This window comes from Protobothrops mucrosquamatus, unplaced genomic scaffold (assembly GCF_001527695.2).
Source record: "Protobothrops mucrosquamatus isolate PMUCROS unplaced genomic scaffold, P.Mucros_1.0 scaffold214, whole genome shotgun sequence".
Classification (NCBI taxonomy): Eukaryota; Metazoa; Chordata; class Lepidosauria; order Squamata; family Viperidae; genus Protobothrops; species Protobothrops mucrosquamatus.
The window spans coordinates 514348-534982 of NW_015386568.1; the positions used below are offsets into that span (position 1 = coordinate 514348).

General features: G+C 39.5%; 1 protein-coding gene across 1 annotated transcript; it reads right to left on the minus strand.

Annotated features, from left to right (window-relative positions):
• Nucleotides 1-4806: 4806 nt before the first annotated feature.
• On the minus strand, nucleotides 4807-15489 carry FGF4 (fibroblast growth factor 4). The gene is made up of 3 exons (XM_015814077.1): nucleotides 15180-15489; nucleotides 11781-11884; nucleotides 4807-4983 (listed from the first exon to the last, which is right to left on the minus strand). The coding sequence occupies exons 1-3, from the start codon at nucleotides 15487-15489 to the stop codon at nucleotides 4807-4809; spliced, it is 591 nt and encodes a 196-aa protein (XP_015669563.1).
• Between the last annotated feature and the right edge of the window lie 5146 nt (nucleotides 15490-20635).

Consider the following 20635-nt stretch of genomic DNA (forward strand, 5'->3'; position numbering starts at 1 on the left):
TCATTGAGGCCACTGACTCCAAGCTCAAGGCCAATTCATCCTAATTTTGCTTTGGAGCAGAAATACAAAACTTCAAAAACTAGGAGAATATATGGCCCCTAGAAGCTTGCAGTTTGGCCCATAAATACTTCTAAAATGGTTATGAAATTGTAGTGATTAACGTGGTAAATTGTTAAACTGGAAAAATTCATATTCATTGCGTTTCATTATGATAATCTGAATTAAGTAAAATTTAGCTCTCTTGTCTCTTCCCTTCTACTATTGAAATATGACCTTCAGTGCACCATTTAAAGGACAATTAACATCCAGTTGTTAATAATTTAAACAAACCTGAGTTAGGAGATGATCCAAAACAAAACAGTTGTCTGAATTGGAACTTGGCAGCCCACAGACTCCCAGAAGCCTCTTTTACTACAATTATTGCAACTTGGCAGAGGCGTAGCGTGGGGGGTGCAGGGGGGGTGGCCGCACCGGGCGCAACATCTGGGGGGGCGCGCTCGCACTCGCAGCTCTCTGCCCCTGCCTGTGCGAATCCGATCCGAGCCGTCGAGTCGCCGCCCACTGTGGAGGGGGGGGCGCAAATTACTTGCCTTGCCCCGGGTGCTGAGAACCCACGCTACGCCACTGCAACTTGGTGATATAATTTCCCATCATTTTAAGGAAGGAAACATATGGAAGCTATACTATAAGCCTTGAATTAGAGTTAACATCATTTACTAAATGAATACACCTGTCCCTCCAAAACGTCTACTCTAACGCTTAGGGAATGTTATCTAGGCCTATATGCGTGACAAAGCCTCTCCTACTTTGCATCATGACCCTGACTATTGCAGTCTTCACTTCTCAAAAGGACTTTCCAAATGTTGTCGAAATATAGTCTTTCTCAGCCCTATCTCAGCTATTGAACTTTGGTCAAGAGTCTGTCAAATTCAGAGTTCACAGAGAACTCTGGATGGTTTAAGAGCAGATGCTTCTACACTGTTCTTCTTAACTGCACCAAAGAGAAGCAATGTCTGAACCTTGGGCATACTCATGCGTGTTGCACTAAACCATGGTTTAGTATGACATCCCCAAAGCCTTATTTTCTCTCTGCTAATACGTATACAAAATGACCTTCATATATCTCTCTCCAGTCATAGGTCTAACCATCTCTTTTATGATGAGGGCAACATAGCCACATCATAAGTCTCGAGTGTCTTAAAGAGTCAAAGCAAATATCAGAGGCCATACTCATACTGAATTATATTTTTACCTGAATGGGAAACTTGACCAGGCATCCTCATAACAGAAATAAGAACTTAAAGGCTGATTCCACCATACAATAATTGCAGTCTCCCCAAATGGCTCCCAAGCAGTCATACACACACATCCAATTTGTAAAGGGGTGGTAAAATGTGGGAACATATTTTAGTAGAACATTAAAAGTGGGACCAAAGTAAGTTTAGTGACTGAGCATCTGCTTTTTTAAGTAGAATGTCCCAGCTTCATGTCTGCTCTGCTTAATAGGATTCTATCTAGCTCACGACAGGAAAGATCTCAGTTCCAGGAGATCCACTGCTAGCCAAGGTAGCCAATAGACTGGATAGAACAAGAGTTGATCTTGATATAAGTCAGCTTCCTATTCTTCTGTTGTGCCAAAGAACAAGACACACTGTAATCAGGTGCCTGATCTGGGAGTGCTCTAAATAATCTTGGTAGGTGAGGTGGGGGAAAAAGATGTACTGAAAGAAATCCCATTGAAATAAATAGAAATAAGTGAAGGATTGTTGTCTAAAGTAGCCCTTCCCAGGTAAAATCATTGAGTTCATTTCTAAATTTTCATGGCAGGTACTCTACCTGCATAGCAGCAAAATATTGTTTTGGTGGCTCTAAATTCCAGATAGCTGAGTACTTATCCTAATAATTCCAGTGCCTCATTTCGTGGTAAGCCCTTACCAGTATCTGCCTTCAGCTCCCATTATGATTTTGAGACCTGTCTTCTACAACGTGACAAAGCTCCCTAGGCAATGTTTCCAAGATATCTGTTAGATGAAGCCTATGATTAGCTTCCAAAGCCCTACTTCCATTAAAAGAAACCATTAAACATTGCCTAAGAGTTACCCTCCTTTTTTGCTCATCCTTTCCATCCCCCCATCATCCTTCTTAAACCTGCTGGTTCATTCTTTGCTTTAAAGACATGGTTTACATTCACAAAATATATAAAGAAAAATATAAGGTTACTGGATGAGCATATAGTGCTGCAGCCTGACAGCTGTCTGCAAATATTTTCACCATGATTATCCTTACTAAAAGTAAATCACTGGGTAAAGATAGCACAAACGTGACAAGGCTCAAATTGGATGTAACCAACACTATCTGGAATTCTTTTGACTACATATGGAAAAAAGGGGGGATTGGGATGCCCCCCCTCCACACTGGAATTATAAGCAGGGTAAGGAGAAAAAATGAACGCCCCTTCCCTGCTTGTCTTGTAAAAAAAAAAAACTGGCTTCCAGAATAATTGAGTGAGGTAGATATTAAAGCATCATTATTTCAGGGAATGAAATGAGAAAACTACAACCTATAAACCATTTACAGTACAAATGTTTAATTAAAGTCATTATTATTACTTTGGAGTGAACTGCTATTGGGACATGCTATAAAAATCATGTCCCAGCAAGAACCCTTATGGAAGAGGCATTGAGTGGGACAGGACTTCTAACATAGAAAAGCACCTATTTTGCAGCCCAAGACTGCATGGTTGAAACCACTGAATTACGATGATCGGATTGCCCACTTTTTTAAAAAAGCAAAACAAAAATAAACCAGATCTATTAAACCCCTAATAGGTTTAACATACTTTTTCATATTTAAAAAGCAACCTCCCTTTTTAAAAGGCTAAATAGTTTATTCCCCTGCAATCCTCAGTAGCCTTACCTATGTTTACCTGCCTCCAACCCCAGCCGGAAAAAGATTGACTTCAACTAGCCATCGGATTCTGTACTGGAGAATTGCATCATCAGCTGGTTTTTGATATAGTGTAACATTTATGGAAACAATTGTTAAAGGACTGGTTAACCAATTTTAAAGGAAGGTGAACAAAATTAAAATAGGTCGTCCACGTTTGATCATGGCGATGTGTGAAGCAGAAACTTTGGCTTGTTCCTATCTGAGAAGAACTCAGAGAAGGTGAGATTTCCTGATTCAACATGGATAGTAAAAAGAAAAAGAAAAAAACATAGATGAAACCATCTAGTTCGTTAGCCAACTCATTGAAAGGAACAGTCAAATATGCTCATTTGAGTAGCACTTCTGAAAAACAGTGGCTTACAACTATGTGGAAATCTGGCCCGAAAGGGAGAGATTTTTCAAATACGGTATTACTAAAATCGTGCATTTGGTAGTTCTTGACTTGGGACCATTTGTTTGGCAACCTTTCCAAGTTCTAACGGCAACTGTGACTTACAACTGGGTTCCTGCCTTTATGAATATTGCAGCATCCCAACAGTTCACACGATCGTAATTCAGGTTCTTGACCACCAGCATGTAGTTACAGCAGATGCAGGATCCTGGGGTCATGTGATTGCCATATGTGACCTTCCCAGCTGCCTTCCATCAAGCAAAGTCAAACTGGATTTTCTTAATGTGTGATTTACTTAATGACTCTGGCAAAAAAAAGGTTGTCAGATCGGATGCAGTCGTACGATAGCTCACTTAATGGTCGCATTGCTTAGCAACAGAAGTTCCAGTGCCAACTGTGGTTGTCAGTCAAGAACTACCTGTAATATCATTCCATTTTAAAATATGGTTTTGTGGTCTTTAACGCAAAGGTTATTCACTGTAACTTATTGCCAAGTGTGACTGGCTGAAAGGAGAAAATGACGATGCTCTACCTAAGCTAAACAATGAGTAAAAATGTCCAAATGTTGCCTTGTACTAACATGGTAATCCTCAGTCTCACAATGCTGAAAATTTAAGTCTAGAAGTTTAAAAGGATCTATCTAAGCACAATTCACTATGAACTCCTGCCATGCAAGCTCCAGAAATTTTCAGTGGGCTTATTCCTACTTTGCCAGGTGGATTCTGCTCTACAGGCCCCAGAGGGATTGACTGCAGGGAAGTTCAGAGTTCAACTGTAGCAGAGCTAAAAAGAGCATTGCAGGGTGTACATCAATGCTGCAGTTTCTGTAGCAGAAGTAAATTGACACCATTTCTATGGACTAAGGACGCTACACAAAAAGGAGATCAGAGATGCTGTACGTTCCTATAAGCTGGCATCACAACCGAGGAAGATTTGTCTAGCCTCTTTTGTATGGACTAAAACTTTTGCTGGCAGTCATAACTGGTTAAAAACAATGTGTTTCTTTAAAAAAAAAAATCCAAAAACAATTTAATGTCCACTAACAAACATTGTACAATGCACAGAACAGTGCAAAACATATAGGAATCAGATTTCACATTTAAAAAGTCATAATAGCAGCACACCTGTGATAACTTACCCCAAAACAAAGATAAGATTAAATAAACCACAATGCAAGAGTCTTCTGCTGTTACACTGTGTAATGAATAGCTTAGGTTGGAGGTTTGGTTTTGTAGAAGGTTGTTCTTTCTTTCATTTATTTTAGGAATTTTTTAAAAAATCATCAGAACTATAAATAACTTTCCAGCAATATATACAGACATCAATAATTTAAATATGTTACATCTACTCTTGCATAAAACTCTCAAAGAAAAGTGCACCATAGATTTCACTCCCTCCCTCTTCCATTCTCCCAGTTGGGCCTTGCCTTTTCCATCTGCCCTGAGGTAGCTCTGAAGGGATAATTCTCAAATCCTGGGAAGAAAATGTGTCACTGTCATGGTGGGAGACACTTTGTTGCCTTTCTTGGTTCTTCCATTTTTGCTCAGGGCCATATACATCCCTGGATAGGTCTGGGATTCATAGGCGTTGTAGTTGTTTGGCAGCAGAATCTCTTTGAATTTACACTCATCACCAAAATGGCTCTGAAATGAGAGTGGAGGAGGAAGGGAAGAGGAAAGTGAGAGTAAGGGAGAAGTTAGATATAGAAAATGTCTTTGTATACATGTACACAAAAAAATACACCTGAGCACTTGCCTTCTTTTTTGTTCTCTTTTCAACTTTATCATACAACCCTACCTTCATAAAGTCTTTCAGATGGTTTTTATTCCATCCTAGTTCCTTTCAGTTTACAGTCTATAGCAGGGGTATCAAACTGCCAGCCTGAGGGCCGGATGCGTCATGGCGAAACCGCGCCCACCCCATTGCCGGCAATGGGAAAAAAATTGTGAAATGTCGCAACACGTCACATGGTGAGTTTGACACCCCTAGTCCATAGCAATAGCACTTAGACTTATGTACTGCTTCACAGTGCTTTACAGCCCTCTCTCTAAGCGGTTTACAGAGTCAGCGTATTGCCCCCAACAATCTGGGTTCTCATTTTACTGACCTCAAAAGGATGGAAGTCTGAGTCAACCTTGAGCCGGTGAGACTCGAACTGCCAAACTGCTGGCAGCCGGGAGTCAGCAGAAGTAGCCTGCAGTGCTGCATTCTAACTACTGCACCACCTCGGCTCATAACTTTCATCTTTCCAGAAAATGTAATCCAACATTTTTTTTTGATGATGGAATATTTGATGGAATATTTGCTAAAGAGACCATAGTGAAATTTTGGTATCATCAATAGGTTAAGGATGGATCTTGTCTAATCAGGAAAAGCAATACTGGCCTAGATTGGTCAATCATCAGGTTTGGTAATTTGATGTAGGGAAGCTTCTTACATAAATGATGAAAGAGTTAAAATCAGACAATATATATATCATTTCTCTCTCTCTCTCTCTCTCTCTCTCTCTCTCTCTCTCTCTCTCTCTCTCACACACACACACACACACACACACACACACACACACAACCCACACCTTGGTTCCATTCCTTTATTTCTCTAAAATCCTCACTTTTCATAAGTTTCACAAGTATCTCATCTTCCTAGATACACCCCAGTATTTATCATGCAAGATTTTATCTTTTTCCCAGAAATATACTTTTCTAGTTATACAGATCACTCTCCAACAGAAATAAATGTCTGTTTTACTCAAATTATAATTAGCTGAATGTTAGTTTTGTCTTTGTTCATTTCCATATAGATTTCATTTTTTAAAAAATGTATGCACTGCCCAAACATGTATACAAAAATTCACATTGAAGTTGGTATAAATGTAAACTTTCCTTTTTAAATGCATCCTTCTTACATTTCTTTTCAACCATTTTAGTATTTGAAAACAAAAATTGAGTTCAGAGAAACAATTACTGTATATTTCAAATCACACAAGACCAGCCAGTACAGATTATGTCAATTCTCATCAAAATTCACAACGATAATTGCTCAAACATACAGGTAGTCCTCAACTTACAAAAGTTCATTTAGTAACTGTTCAAAGTTACTCTACAACGACACTGAAAAGATTGACTTATGACCATTTTTCACACTTACAGCTGTTGCAGCATCCCAATGATCATGTAATCAAAATTCAAACACTTGGCCACTGACTCATATTTATGACGGTTGCAGTGTCCCGGCATCATGTGATCACCTTTTGCAAACTTCTGACAAGCAAAGTCAATGGAGAAGCCAGATTCACTTAACAACCATGTTGCTAACAATTGCAGTAATTCACTTAACAACTGTGGCAAGATTGTAAAATGGGGCAAAATTCATTTAACAACTGTCCCGTTTAGCAACAGAAATTTTGGGCTCAATTGTGGTTGTAAGTCAAGGACTACATGTACTTATCTTCCTGCCTGTTCCTTGATCTGTAATAATAATAAGAGAAGTCCAAAACTGTTCACTTAAGCCAGATTCAACACTTTGTCTTCCTCTACATTGGTTAAACTCTTGGGACTAAGAGCAGCATTATTTTTTCAAACAGAATTTCCCAGCCTAATTTTATGCTTGTCTAGAGTGATGACATTCCACAAATGGCAAGGCCCTACATCAAGAAGACTCCTAAAATCTTGAAGCAGCAATGCCCCCAACCAATTATTATTCCCTCTTTTATTTCTGATTGTGGACAAACCGTTCACATCATATTCTGAATAACATTTCAAAATAATTTTATGAATGAATTTCCCAGCTTTCAGGGCCTAAATATGGCTGAATCCCAAAACATGTACAACTTTATTACCTGCTTTCTACTCAAATTAGTGCTCAAGGCAACCTAATCTGTACAAGCCCTATAGCTTCTCTCTCTTTTCCCCATCCATCTCCCCTTCTGTCAATTTGTTTTGCTTTAAAAATTCTAGGTAATTCTACTGTTTTTAGTGGTTCCCCAACTTTTAAAGCTGGCACATGCCTGAAGCTCACAGTAATATAATACAGATATAATGTAGAATGAAAATTAAAACTCAAAGACAAATAAATTGAAATCAGTTTTTATTAATTGAGATTACATATATTCAATTAAAAATTTAAAACACAGAATGTCTATGGAATCTACTCTACAAAGCTCAGAATAGGTAGACCCATCCTTGCCTCAACTATTTACACATATTCCATATGTTAGAGGATTTCCCCTCCCCTCTTTTAATATTAAACTCAGAGAATCGACTGTTTTAAGAACGTAGATGCATATACTTTTCTATACAGGGGAAGGTCTCCTCTTACACAGAGAGCAGTAAAGCCCTCAGATATTTTCAAGCATGGAAAATCTTCAGGCAGCTGCCTTAAAAATGAAGGGGGAGGGACACATCTTTATGTTATATTAAGGATGATTTGAAGAAGACAAGAGAACTTTCTCCAGAGTGCTACATTTTCTCCAGGAAAATGATGGGGAACTGTATGTTGGAGCAACAAGTTCTTTTTTCTCTCTTTTAAAAATATAATTTTATTAAAAAAAATTAAAACAGGGCTAAAAATTAATAGAAACTAAAATTAAGTAAGAAGGAAAAAGAAATGAAAGAAAAAAGAAAAGTAGTAGAAAAATAGAAAAGAAACCCAAAAGACATAAAGAAGTGATTTCCAATCTTCATGAGTTGTAACTACAATTGTAGATTTACCATTCTTTAAAGTTACAGCATGATGTTTTACTTTCTATAATCTAGTCTAGCTAATTATTAAAACCATAGATCATAAATTCATTTTTTTTGTTTTATGCTGAAGTCCATAAGGAGTTTCCAGTCACCAATAAACATAGATATTGCCTTCAAACAGGTCAATTTGGCCATCTTAGCAAATTCTTTCAGCTTCACCAACTATTCCTCCATGGTGGCATTACCAAATATTCCCATCAGATTCTTTTTTCCGAATTATTCTCAACGTACCTCATCTCACTTTCTCTATCTGCCTTCTCTTTCTCCCATTTTTTATCCTTACTTCCCCCTTCCTTCTTTTCTCTTCTCGCCCAATAGCCTTGCCTCTTCTGCAGAACATTTAATTTTTAAAAAAAAATATGAAAGAACATTTGTTTGTAAGAAATATCAGTGGAGCTGTGCTTTCCTCTTTCAGGAGGAAAGAACCCAATCTTGTGGAACTCAAATAAAAATGGACAAAATGGACAAAAAACAAGGGATTTATAAAGCCATTGCTTGTTTTCAGAAGAAGAGCAATGGTTATGTTACCAGTACTTTTCATGTATGTCAGTGCTGCCTTATATGCATGAATCATAAAAACAACCACCTTTTTATACAGTACAGAAATTTGCTTATTCTGGTCAGCATTTCTGGAAATATACAGTATCCATGATTCTTCCACTGCTATATTCCACAAGGTAAGCTTTTGGATATGGATGCACCATCATTGAATCCCATGGTTTTCTGGGTCCAACCCCTGCCTAGGGCAGCTATCCTCATACAGTATTATCCCAGACAAATGGCATTGACCCTTTGCCTTGAAAACCTGTAATGGTACATCACCTATGACTCCAGGAGGCAGGCTGCTTAATAGGTCTTGCCACCAGGAAATTCCTCCATGTTCCATGTTTGACTATTTTTCTGTAAAGATTCTACCCTGGGGTTCTCTGGAGTATAAATCCACACCATCTCCCTTATACATTGACTCTCAAGTATTAAAAGATGGCTCTCATTTCTCCCCGTATTTTTTTCTTCTTTAGTTAAATGTATCCATTTCCTGTAACTGTTTTCCCCCACAGGTTTTATCCTCCAAGCCCCCTTGTTGCTCCTCTCTGCTTTTTTTTCATTTCATCAATAGCTTTCTGGTATTGTAGTGTCTGTATCTGAACACAGTATTTCAAGTGTGGGCTGTCCAGCGCAGCAAAGAACACAAATATCCTTTCCTGTGTTCTCAGTACTATACTTATGCTGCGTTGCATTGGCTCTTTTGGCAGCTGCAACATGCTGCTGGCTCATGTTTAACCTGTGGTCTACCAGGATGATCAGATTCATCTTACCAAGCCAGGTGCCACCAGTTTTGTACCTGTGCATCTGGTTTTTCTGAGTACAGAAATTATATTTCTCATAACTGAACTGCATACTGCTGAACATTCTTTCCCCATTCACAGAATAAAGCATACCCATACAAAGAAAACAGCAATGCTGTTTAAAGGTCAAACGTGGCTAATCAGTCATAACCACTCACCTACTGATTAATATAAATTATGATTAATATAAGTTATGATTATTCTTATATTATTCTGAAAATTATCAAGAGTCCAATGGCTAATTAACTACTTAACTTTATCTATTTTTGGACATAAGCTGTCCAATGGCAGTTAGCAGAGCTACAAGAAGGAATAGTATTATGTGTCTACTATGCTGCTTTCTTTTGCTCCCTATATAAAGGAAACCTAACTCATCAAGTACCAGGTATTTGCCATTGTATAATTACTGTGTTGTAATCTAAAATACCACAACCAAAGGACTTGACATAGATGATTCCTTTGGCTTGAGGGAGATAGTGTAAGAAAATAAGGCAAGCCATTACAGTCTACCACCATTTGAAACTTTCATTTAATTTCATTTTTTTCCTGCCTGTATTTCAGATTGTTAGTTTGTTTGGAATGCAGTCCAATGACTAGTTTATACTGAGCCCTAAATAAAAGTTTGCCATCTTAGAGTAAAGTGCCTTTGGGTAATATGTTCAGCCTGTAATCCACATAACAACTTTCTCCAAATGAAACTGAAGAATTAGATTAGATTAGATTAGATTAGATTAGATTAGATTAGATAGATAGATAGATAGATAGATAGATAGATAGATAGATAGATAGATAGACAGACAGACAGACAGACAGACAGACAGACGATAGATAGATAGATAGATAGATAGATAGATAGATAGATAGATAGATAGATAGATAGATAGGTAGGTAGGTAGGTAGGTAGGTAGGTAGGTAGATAGATAGATAGATAGATAGATAGATAGATAGATAGATAGATAGATAGATAGATAGATAGATAGACAGACAGACAGACAGACAGACAGACAATGATAGACAAATGATAGATAGATAGATAGAGATAGACAGATGATAGATAGACAAATGATAGATAGATAGATAGATAGATAGATAGAGATAGATAGATAGATAGATAGATAGATAGATAGATAGATAGATAGATAGATAGATAGATAGATGACAGAGATAAATCTACATGAATGACAAAGAACAAAGGATGTATCTTTTGATTAGCTATTTAAAAACGATAAGTATATAGAAAATGCAGAAGGAAAATGATAATTGGTGGCAAATTGATATAAATAAAGGAAAAGTTATTATGTTCAAAGTCTTAAATTATCTGACTGTATAATGCCTTTTACACCTTTAAGATTTAGTCTTGCTTTCTTTTAGACAAGACAGTAAGAAAACACTCTTTCTTTGGCAAAAATCTCTGCCTGCATCAGTTCATATAAACAGAGTGACTACAATAGAAAGACAGCTGGAAATGACCAAAGGAGGAAAAAAAGACTGGTGTTATTTTTAGGAACTAAATAGGCTACAAGAATTGAAATGGCTCTCCCACCATTTTTGCTCTAGATTTATAGATTCAAACAAATTCAGTATAGAATAAAGGAATTTAAAGTATCCTGTTACCCTCATAGTTAAACTGTCCTTTTCTTTCACTAGACAGTGCATGAATATATCCATATGTAATTAGTTTTTGAGTTTTGTTATAAATCACTGCTTAGCTTTTAGCACATAGTGACACAGTTGACTAAATTCTAGAAATTATGTCTTATAAAGCTTTGTAGCAGAACAAAAAAAAAACAACCCACACCTCCATCATCCTATTTTTTTTATAAGTGTTCGCCATTTCACTTCTAGTCCCTCAAAACTTTGCCCTTTAAATTGAATAAGGGGAAAAGGTATTCTGTTATAAAACACACAAAAAGTAATCATAATAACTATTCCATTTGTTTTAGGACTACAGCTCTCAAACTTCTGAACCCAGCTCAGCCAGTGGAAAAGTAGTAATCCAAATACCTTGGAAGATTGCAGAAAATTACAAGAATTGAATGTCTCAGAGCAATATTTTATCTTACAGTTTACAAATTTATGTATACACACATACGTGCAATCCTTTGATATCCCAAATTAGGTGATTGTAATACTTGGAAATATATGTGTATATACAATCAAAGAATTATCCTCTTAGTGGTTTAACAAGCACATCTATTTAATCTGTCTACTAAAAGCCTGCAATATTAAAACACTTACTTGCCTTTCTAGTAGTGCCAATTGTGTTCATCAAATAAAAGTACCATTGATACACATTATTTTTAAAAGGTGAGTAAAGGTCTTTAGCTGAACACCTTCATAACTGCTACTTACAGATCCATAGAGTTTGCCTTTGCCGTTCATTGCTACAAAAAGTCCACTTTTAACACCAAAAAGGCTAACCACTCCTCGTTCCACTGGAGAAATTTCCAGCAAACCTTTAAGAGAAGAAGAATGCATTAGAAAATACCAGGATATAAATATAGAATTACATTCAATCATAAACCATTTGAATAAAGAATAGCCTACTAATTCTATTACTTTTTAAGATATGTCAGTAGAACCATACCAGTAGGGTTACTCTTGTGGCATGCAACAGCTATTCAAAAAGTTTAGGAATATTTATGTACAGTTTGTATTATGGCTTTGTAGACACCTATATTAGGAAGCAAACATCAAGCTATTAAGATTCAGAAAAGTTCCACTGAGCTTCAGGTTACTCTAGAACAGAAATGGGCAATCTCCAGCTTATAGGTTGGACCATCCAGCCCCAACAGCAGGTCCAGTCCAAAACCATTGCCAGTCTCACCAATTGTTCTTTTTCACCAATCTTTTCAAAATTTCCCTGCAGAAGATGATTGATTCACTAAACCTTAGAATAAGTGGATGAAGCATTGAAGTCTTTGTTTCCCATCAGCTTACTCACAATGCTTAAGAGTTGTTGTGGCTGCTACCCAAGTTGCCATATTGCCATCTCACCATCTGTGGGAGGTCTTTTTTATTCCTCCGCATATTATAAAATATTGGCACAATTTTCTCCTAGAACACTGTGTAAATTTGGGTATTGAATGATGTACAACTAACTTGCCGAAACTTGAGACTAAATGTCACTTGTGGTGGAATAAGCAAGGACCTTCCATGATATTGGTTCAGTTCTGGTGGAATTAACAGAATGGAGGTAATGACCACTTCTGAGTAACCAAACCATCCATTTTCTTTGTAATGGTCAACCATCTCCTGCCCTCTTGATTTGTGCGGCTCTTCTCACTGACTTGATTCTCAAATTGTACTAACAGGGACGAGCCATTTTGGTAGGGAGTTGCAATGGGTGGGATAAAGATGTAGTCAGCAGAACTGATTACTCATTTGGCTGGGATCCACATGTTACTATTTCCATGATATTGCAATGTTGAGGGGAAGAATTTCCGGTTATTCTTTGATTACTAACTACTGTAGGTTCCACATATTTTATGTTTATATACTATATGTGCTTCGCCACTTCACAACAATGAGAAACTTCGTGACGATTTTTGATATGTGTGCAAAGAAGCAATCTGAAGGCTGTAAAAACACAGTTATGCATTCTTGTCAGAATTGCCTAATCAGGTTTTATTAAGTGAACCACAACCAGCTGGTTCAAGCATGCTGACTTTAAACCATGATTTGCAAATCACCCCTATGTGGGTTCACACATTGCATTGAGACAAAACATACCCCGCCTTAACACAATGAATGAATTTAGCCTACTCATACTTCCATAGAGAATTAACAGACCCACTGCAAATGTTATCACTGATTCCCTCTTCCCCCCCCAAAAAATAGGAGTGATTTGTATTGACATAACCAAACTACTCTCCACAGACAACTTTCCATATGATAACACATCTCTATAAAATGGCTGTCATACAGATCAGCAGCTAGCCCTGCTCAGGATATGCCCAACATATTGCTCTACAGTCTCTTGCCTCAATAAAGTTACAGAGCACATAGTCCTGGGGTTGATTGTTGCCATGAGAGCCCCCCCTTTGCCTTTGTCAACTAATTTTTATTAGGGTTTAATTATTCCCGCCTCCTTAATTTTTTTTATAATTATATAACATATAACATTTTAATTTTTGTATAAACGAATGAATGGATGAATGGATGTCATCCAGTTTAACTCCTCAGCATGTTCATTAACGGCTCCTCCAGCCCAACTCAGCCAATGTACTGCCTGCTATAATTCCTTTTAGAAAGTGCTTAAAAGCAGCCTTCTCAATCTAGATATGTGGAACTACAAATGGCTCTGCTGGCAGTGATAGTAACAAGGGATGCTGGAGTCTGACATAGCTGGCTTGCAAATGCTTCAGGTCCTCCTTCTGCTGTGATTGAAGAGCTAGCAGAGATCCCCCACCTTGCCCAGCTTAAAATAAGTAACTGGCATGTTTTAGGACACATGAAACGTTTGTCACGGTGCAGTCTTTAACCCCTCCTCCCAGTCCTATTGTTTCAGTTGGGTGTTAGTTAGAATTAGAGCTATGGGGCCATGGGGTTAAGTCACGAACAGATGCTTTTAAACTATCCTAGCTCCTTGGGATCTTGAATCCCAAATTAACTACTCATCAGCCTGTGGCAAAAGCAGGGTGGGGTTTAAGAATAGCTGCTTCCCATAACCGAAGCTAGGTTGTTAAGGAAAAATGTCTAATTTTGTTTAGAAAGTTAAAAAAAAAAGTCGTGCTTTAAATTGATTGAGCTCCAGGACAAGGTCAGGTTGGTGAAACTTCTGGGGCTCAACTCTTAGTTACAGAGGCAGGGCTAAGTGACTCTGCTTCAGTTCTTGGACTGAGCTGCACAAGGAGCAGCCAGTGAAGTCGAATCACCCCATATAAAACCGGGAAATCTCACTTTCAAAGATGACACCACACTCCTTGCACAGCAAGCGCAGTTGGCTACCATTCAACTGACTCTGCTGTAATCAATGGCTACTCTATCCCAAGCCTCCACCTTTCCCAGTTTTCCTTGGCCATCTCGAGGACTCCCCCCCCCCAAAAAAAAACACGGCTTCCCTTTGCTTTGACCGCAGCTCTTACTGATTCCCGAGAGACCGCGAGATAACCCCTTCACTCCTTCACACGTTGCCTTTCTCTGCAGACCCAACCCCATCATCCCTTCTGCGCAGGGAAATAGCGGGAAAACGCCACGCAGGCTCCTCGCCTGACGCCCCGCCGACTTACCTGGCAGCTAACACTGCGGGAGAAAACAAGCATCTGACAAGCTATCTGGCCTTTTCGGGGTTTCTCCGCGTTTGGTCTACCTGGCCTTCCTGGGTTCGAGCCTTTCCTTCCCCTGCCGCAGCCGAGGCTGCTTTCCAGCAGCTCTGCCCAATTCCTCTCTGCCTTCGGAGCTCGCTCGGCTTTGACCCTGGCTGCCGCTTTGCCCGAAGCGGGGAAGGGGGAGAGGTTTGGCGCCTTGCCCTGAAAGGGGGCGCGGGGCTTTCCTCCTAGGCGAGCGCGTCTCAGCCAGGCGTCGCCACAGCGGACCGACGGGCTCGACCGTCCGCGCCCCGAGAGCCTTCCTCCGTCCACCGCAAGCTTCCCGGGACCCAGAAGCAACTCCCTCGCCCCTTTTCCCACGCCTTAGGATCCCGCGCAGCTCCGCGGCGCTCGCTCGCTCGCTCGCTCGCCAGCCCCCTTCTGGGGCGTCTCAGCGGGATCGGGCGCAGGTGGGCCAAGGCGCCGGGGCGCCGCGACTTACTGTATCGATTTTCGTCGTGGATCCCGTTGATCCGGCTGTCCGGCAGGACCTGGATGTGAAACCCGATGCCGACGTTGCAGTAGAGGCGCCGCAGCCTCTTGATGCCCAGCAGATAGTCCCCGTCCCGGCTGAGCAAATTCCTTTCCCCGGGGGGCAGCCTGGCCATGGAGCGCGAGAAGAGAGTCTCCCAGCGCCACTCCAGGGTCTCGTTGTACTGCTGGGCGAAGACGGGCATGCAGCGCCCCGCCAGCCAGGGCGACAGCAGTCCCAGGAGCAAGGCTGGCCAGCAGGCCGGACAGGGACCAGTCATCCTGGGAGAGCGAGCGCTGGCAGCACACGTGGTTCCAGGGGAGGCAAGCGGCTAAAAATACCCTTCTCCGGCGAAGCTCCTGCCCCGGACTTAGATCCCAAGAGCGGGGGTGGGGGTGGGTGCAGGGAAGACACACAAATAAACAAACAAACAAACAAACACAAACACACAAATATGTGCATATATATATATATTATATATATAGATAATATATATATATAAATTATATATATTATATATTATGTATATAAAATATACATAATATATATATATATATATTATATATATAAAAATTTCGTGGGGAGGGGGGAAGTAGCTCAGCACCCCGTGGAGCTGGAGAGCCCCTGTTTAGATCTCGTGGAAGCGGAATCCGGTGCGCGAGCGAAGATCGAGTCCGCCGCGGCAGCTTCTTCTGAACTTGATCTCCGCTTCCGTCAAATGGGGGACCTGCTCTGCGCGCTCGCTCTCCTGGCCCCCACGACGTTTATATGTCCAGCGGGCCTCGATACCTATTACATCACCACCTATTGCTGCCTACAAGCCAGTTGAACTGGACGCGAAATGATCACCCCGAGATGGTCCATCGCAACCAATTGGGTCTTAGAAGTCGGGGAGGGTAGGGTAGGGGGAGGCGAGGAGAAAGGAGGAGGGAATATATGTCAACTTTAAAAATAAAAATAAAAATACAGGAGTCTTCCGTTAAGGATAATCGAGAAACTTTCACCTTTCCTGCTCAGGACATGCGACTCGTACTTGGGTTTTTTTTTTCCCCTTTGGTTTTTTGCAAGCGTGTGCAAATGCTTACCAATTTAACATACCCACAAACGCACATATCAAAGAATGCCCAACACGCCTCTCCCGCTCCATCCTCCTCCTCCTCCCCTCAACAATGTCTCACTTTGTGGAAAACAGAGGAATTTAAGCTTTTGGCTGTTTCCAAGTAACATGCTTTAGAGTTTGCAAAGAAAGCCGGGGGGCGGGGATCCTTCATGACAGGCCAAAATAGCTAATGCATGACAGACTAAAGGCATTTTTTTTACAAAAATGCAAAAAAAAAAAAAAAAGTAAAAAAGCCAGGTCAAAAAATTTGGAAGGCAACGTTTCCAAAACGTCCTGCGCAGAGGAAATCAAAGTATATCTGAACAGGAGCTTGGAAAGATGGGGAAAGAGAGGAGAGAGGAGAATCCGCCTTTCGATTAAAATGAAACAAGCCAAAAAAAATGCACTGGGGAGTTGTTAAGAGTAGTAAGGAGTGCCGAATTCTCCAGCGATCCATTGGAATGGGATCTTAAAGATACTTTTGGTATCTGATAGTTTTAGGTTACCCCAGCGTTTCTAAGAGTATCAGACTGACAGCCCATGGAGAAGCTCTTCTCTGGTTACATATATGCTCCGTTGGAGTCATTTTTCTGTCTATATGTATATATATAGAATATCTATACTATTCCTGCAGCAGGAGCCCAAGTCTTTTTTCTCTTCTCTTTGGGAGTTCTTCCTTTATGTGAACATGAAGAACACATACTTCACATATACCTTGCAGCTCATTCTGCTCCTATGGAATTCATCCCCCTGATACGAAAAAATTCCTTAAGGAACCAATTAATGGATCCTTCAGCATTTTTAATACTCATCCCTTGAAACAGGACAGAGGAAGACATGTTAATTAATTCAGTAGGTCTAACTTGAAAATAAAGCCCTGGTTTTTTTTATAGCTTATACCCCCCCAAGACACCCCCCCCAATTAGCCCTAATGGAAAGAAAAGAGGAAAAAGAATTCCAGACCATCTTACAAGATTGTTGTAAATACAACTGATCAAATCCTCTCTGCATTAAACTACCTCTCAAATCTCTTTTCTGTGATAGTGGGTTTGTTTCCCCAATATATTAAAGTTCACCCAGAGATAAGAGGCTGATGTAACTTGCACAAATTCTGTAAATTTGTTCACTTCCTTTTGGCAGTAGACAAGGCTGGCTCTTGTGTCAGGTTCAAGTTTTCACATTTGCAAAGGCACACCCAGATGGATCGTCTCCAGAAAAAAACCTAAGCATTTGATGGGATTTTCTCTCTAGCAAGGCTGAAATTAAGCATCAAGGTACCTACATGTAAATTAGTTTATAAATGCAACCTAACTGTATCTTAAAGTCCATGTGAATTCATTAGGCTTATTCCCAGCTCAGAATGTGATTATTCAGTTGTTCCCAGCAGTCTCAGAGCCAGTTAGAGCAATCATCATCACCACCAGCAGCAGCAACTCTTGACCAACCTCTCTAAATCTCAAAAGAAGCTAACAGAATCAGACCTAGAGAGTTTAGCAAACATCCCAGAAGAAAAGCGACCAATTATTTCTGTGCCCTTGACAGAAAAACTACTGAGATGGATGTCCCTGCCCATGAAGTCACCGGGAGTCGATCTGCTTCCAAGTCTATATATTGATGTATGCACTTATTGTCATTATTAAATAAAGATCAGGGGGTCCACCTGCTCAAGAATGTCAGAACAGGCCAGGATGGTCCCAAACGCACCCCCACCCCCCCCACCCCCCGTGGGTGGAAAGCACACAGTCTTTAAAAGCCACTAGCAGGTTTCATCCCTTTCAGAGGAACCAGATTCCCTGCTGCTCCAGCACTGAGGCGAGAAAGAAAAAGGGAATTGCCCTGGGAGTCAGATGCCACCTCACCTAAGCGTGAAAATCTCTGACTTTTGTTAAAATCTCAGCACCCCGCCCATCGTCCCTCCTCCCCAGTTTATTCTCATATTCACATTAGTTTTCCTTTTTTCTAAAGAGAGCTGAGCTGTATTAAGGGATTATCTGGTCCAGAATCTCACTCCCAGTCAGACCTATGGGCTGCCAAACTGCCTCAGTTCTTGGAAGTAGCTATACAGTCATCTGGCTGATGGTCACTGGGAATCTCATCCTTCAGGTATTTGTCTAATCCCCCTCTAAAACATCTTAACTGCTCCTGATGTAGTAAATTTTATCTTTTCACTGTGTATGTTGTGAACAGGCTGCTTCAACTCTCTCCTGAATCCTTTGCTTGTTCCGCATCATCAGATCTTTGTAGATTCTAGAGTTATGAAATACAGAGCAAGTATTGTTTTTACATGATTTCATGTACCGGCTATTGTGTCTCCCTTCACTTTTGTCCCCAAATAAGTGTTAGAAAGTTTACTTAAGAGAACTACACAAGAACCAGAACTTAATGCTAAAAGAAAAAAGAAAGAAAGTCCTCATGCACAACAACCCAAGTGTATGGAATTGTTACCCCACCTGTGTTGAAACCCCCCCACCACCAACATTTTCAAATTTTTTTCTTGCATTTAGCATCATCTTTAACTTATGCTGTGATGATGGGCAGCAGTTTAGCTGTTTGGTTAAAAATACTGGAAAGGTTTGTAGGAGAATTGTTTGCCAATGATTATTAGCCACAAATTGCTAATAAGAGACAATCTATTCTTTTTCCCCAAAAAATTTATTATTAGCTCATCAAAATATAAAATACAGAAATACAAAGAAAAAATGAAAATAATATTAAAATCAGGGAGGAAAAAGGGAAGAGAGAAGAGTGTAACGTAGAGGGGAAAAAAACATTGACTTCCCACTCCTTTGGGTGCAGGTAGAATAAGATAATAACATGAAACCTCAACTTTTTACTTTTATATAAAAATATAATATATATAATAATAATATACTAGTCATTTCTATAACAAAAAAACCTATCTACTCAGCACATTCAAACTCAAAAAAAAAATTTCCATTGCAAGCACAAAGTCCAAAAGTCGTTTCCAAATAGAACCAAATTATGTTCTTTTCTTTCATCAAAGCAGTCAATTTAGCCATCTCTGCTAACTCATCAACTTTTATTACTGATCAAATTATTACTGGACACAAATAATTAGTGATGATTCTTCTCATCTTTTTCTATCACAGAGAGGATACCAAGACTTCATGCTAGTTCTTCCTGAAGACACAGTACTAGACTGAAAAAAAATTGAGGGTTGATCCAACGATGCCCTTATCCACATGGCTATGGATCTAGATCTAGTACAGGTAGTCCTTGACTTATGACCACAAATGAGTCCAGAAATTTATTAAGTGAATTTTGCCCCATTTTTTGACCTTTCTTGCTACTGTTGTTAAATGAATCACTGGAGTTGTTCAGTTAGTAATACAGTTGTTAAATGAATCTGGCTTCTCCATTGACTTTGCTTGTCAGAAGGTCGCAAAAGGTGATCACGTGACCCCGCGACACTGCAACCCTCATAAATATTGCCAAGTATCTGAAAAGTTGCCAAGTATCTGAATGTTGATCACTTGACCATGGGGATGCTGCAATGGTTGTAATTGTAAAAAATGGTCATAAGTCACTTTTTTTCAGTGCTGTTGTAACTTTGAATGGTCACTAAATGAACTGTTGTAAGTTGAGGGTTATCTGCAATGATGCTTTGTTTTCTTGGCTAAGTTAACATGAAGAACAAACATTTGATTGTGCTTACGCATTTTAGAGCAAATTGTCTAGGTTATCTAGTTCCATATCTACCCCAGTTATCTATTACTGGAGTAGAAATGGCTATCTATGATCTTTGTGCAGAGTGGATGAAATTATCAGTGGGAGAGAAACTGTTTTATACCTGTTGCAAGGTACTCTTTCATTTATTCTAATTCTATTGTATGCTTTATAAACTCCATGTTTTTGTCCCAACTCTGATCATACATTGTAGACCAAATTAAATGAAGTCTTGCTTACAAGGAGGGATTGGGGCTTCATTTAAATGATGGTTTCTGTGAAACCAAATAAGGGTGGAGCAAACTGGGATACAATCAAGAAACCCTTTTCTTAATATGCCACTCTTAGGTCAAGTTCATTGATAAATTTGCTACTCTTAGATCAAATTCATTGATAAATTAACATTAAGGTAAATTTAGAATTGTTTCATATATCTGCTTATCAATAGTGTATATCTGCTATTGCTAATACTGGCAATATCTTATAATAAATAATAAAGCTAGCTATTCAACTGCAGTTATCTCTGTTATGCTAGCTTTCTTATTTATGTATTAACAACAAAACAACAAAAAGTTCAAGCTTGTTACTATTAACAACAAAAACTTCAAGCTTTCTTGGGACCCCAAGAGAGAGATTATAG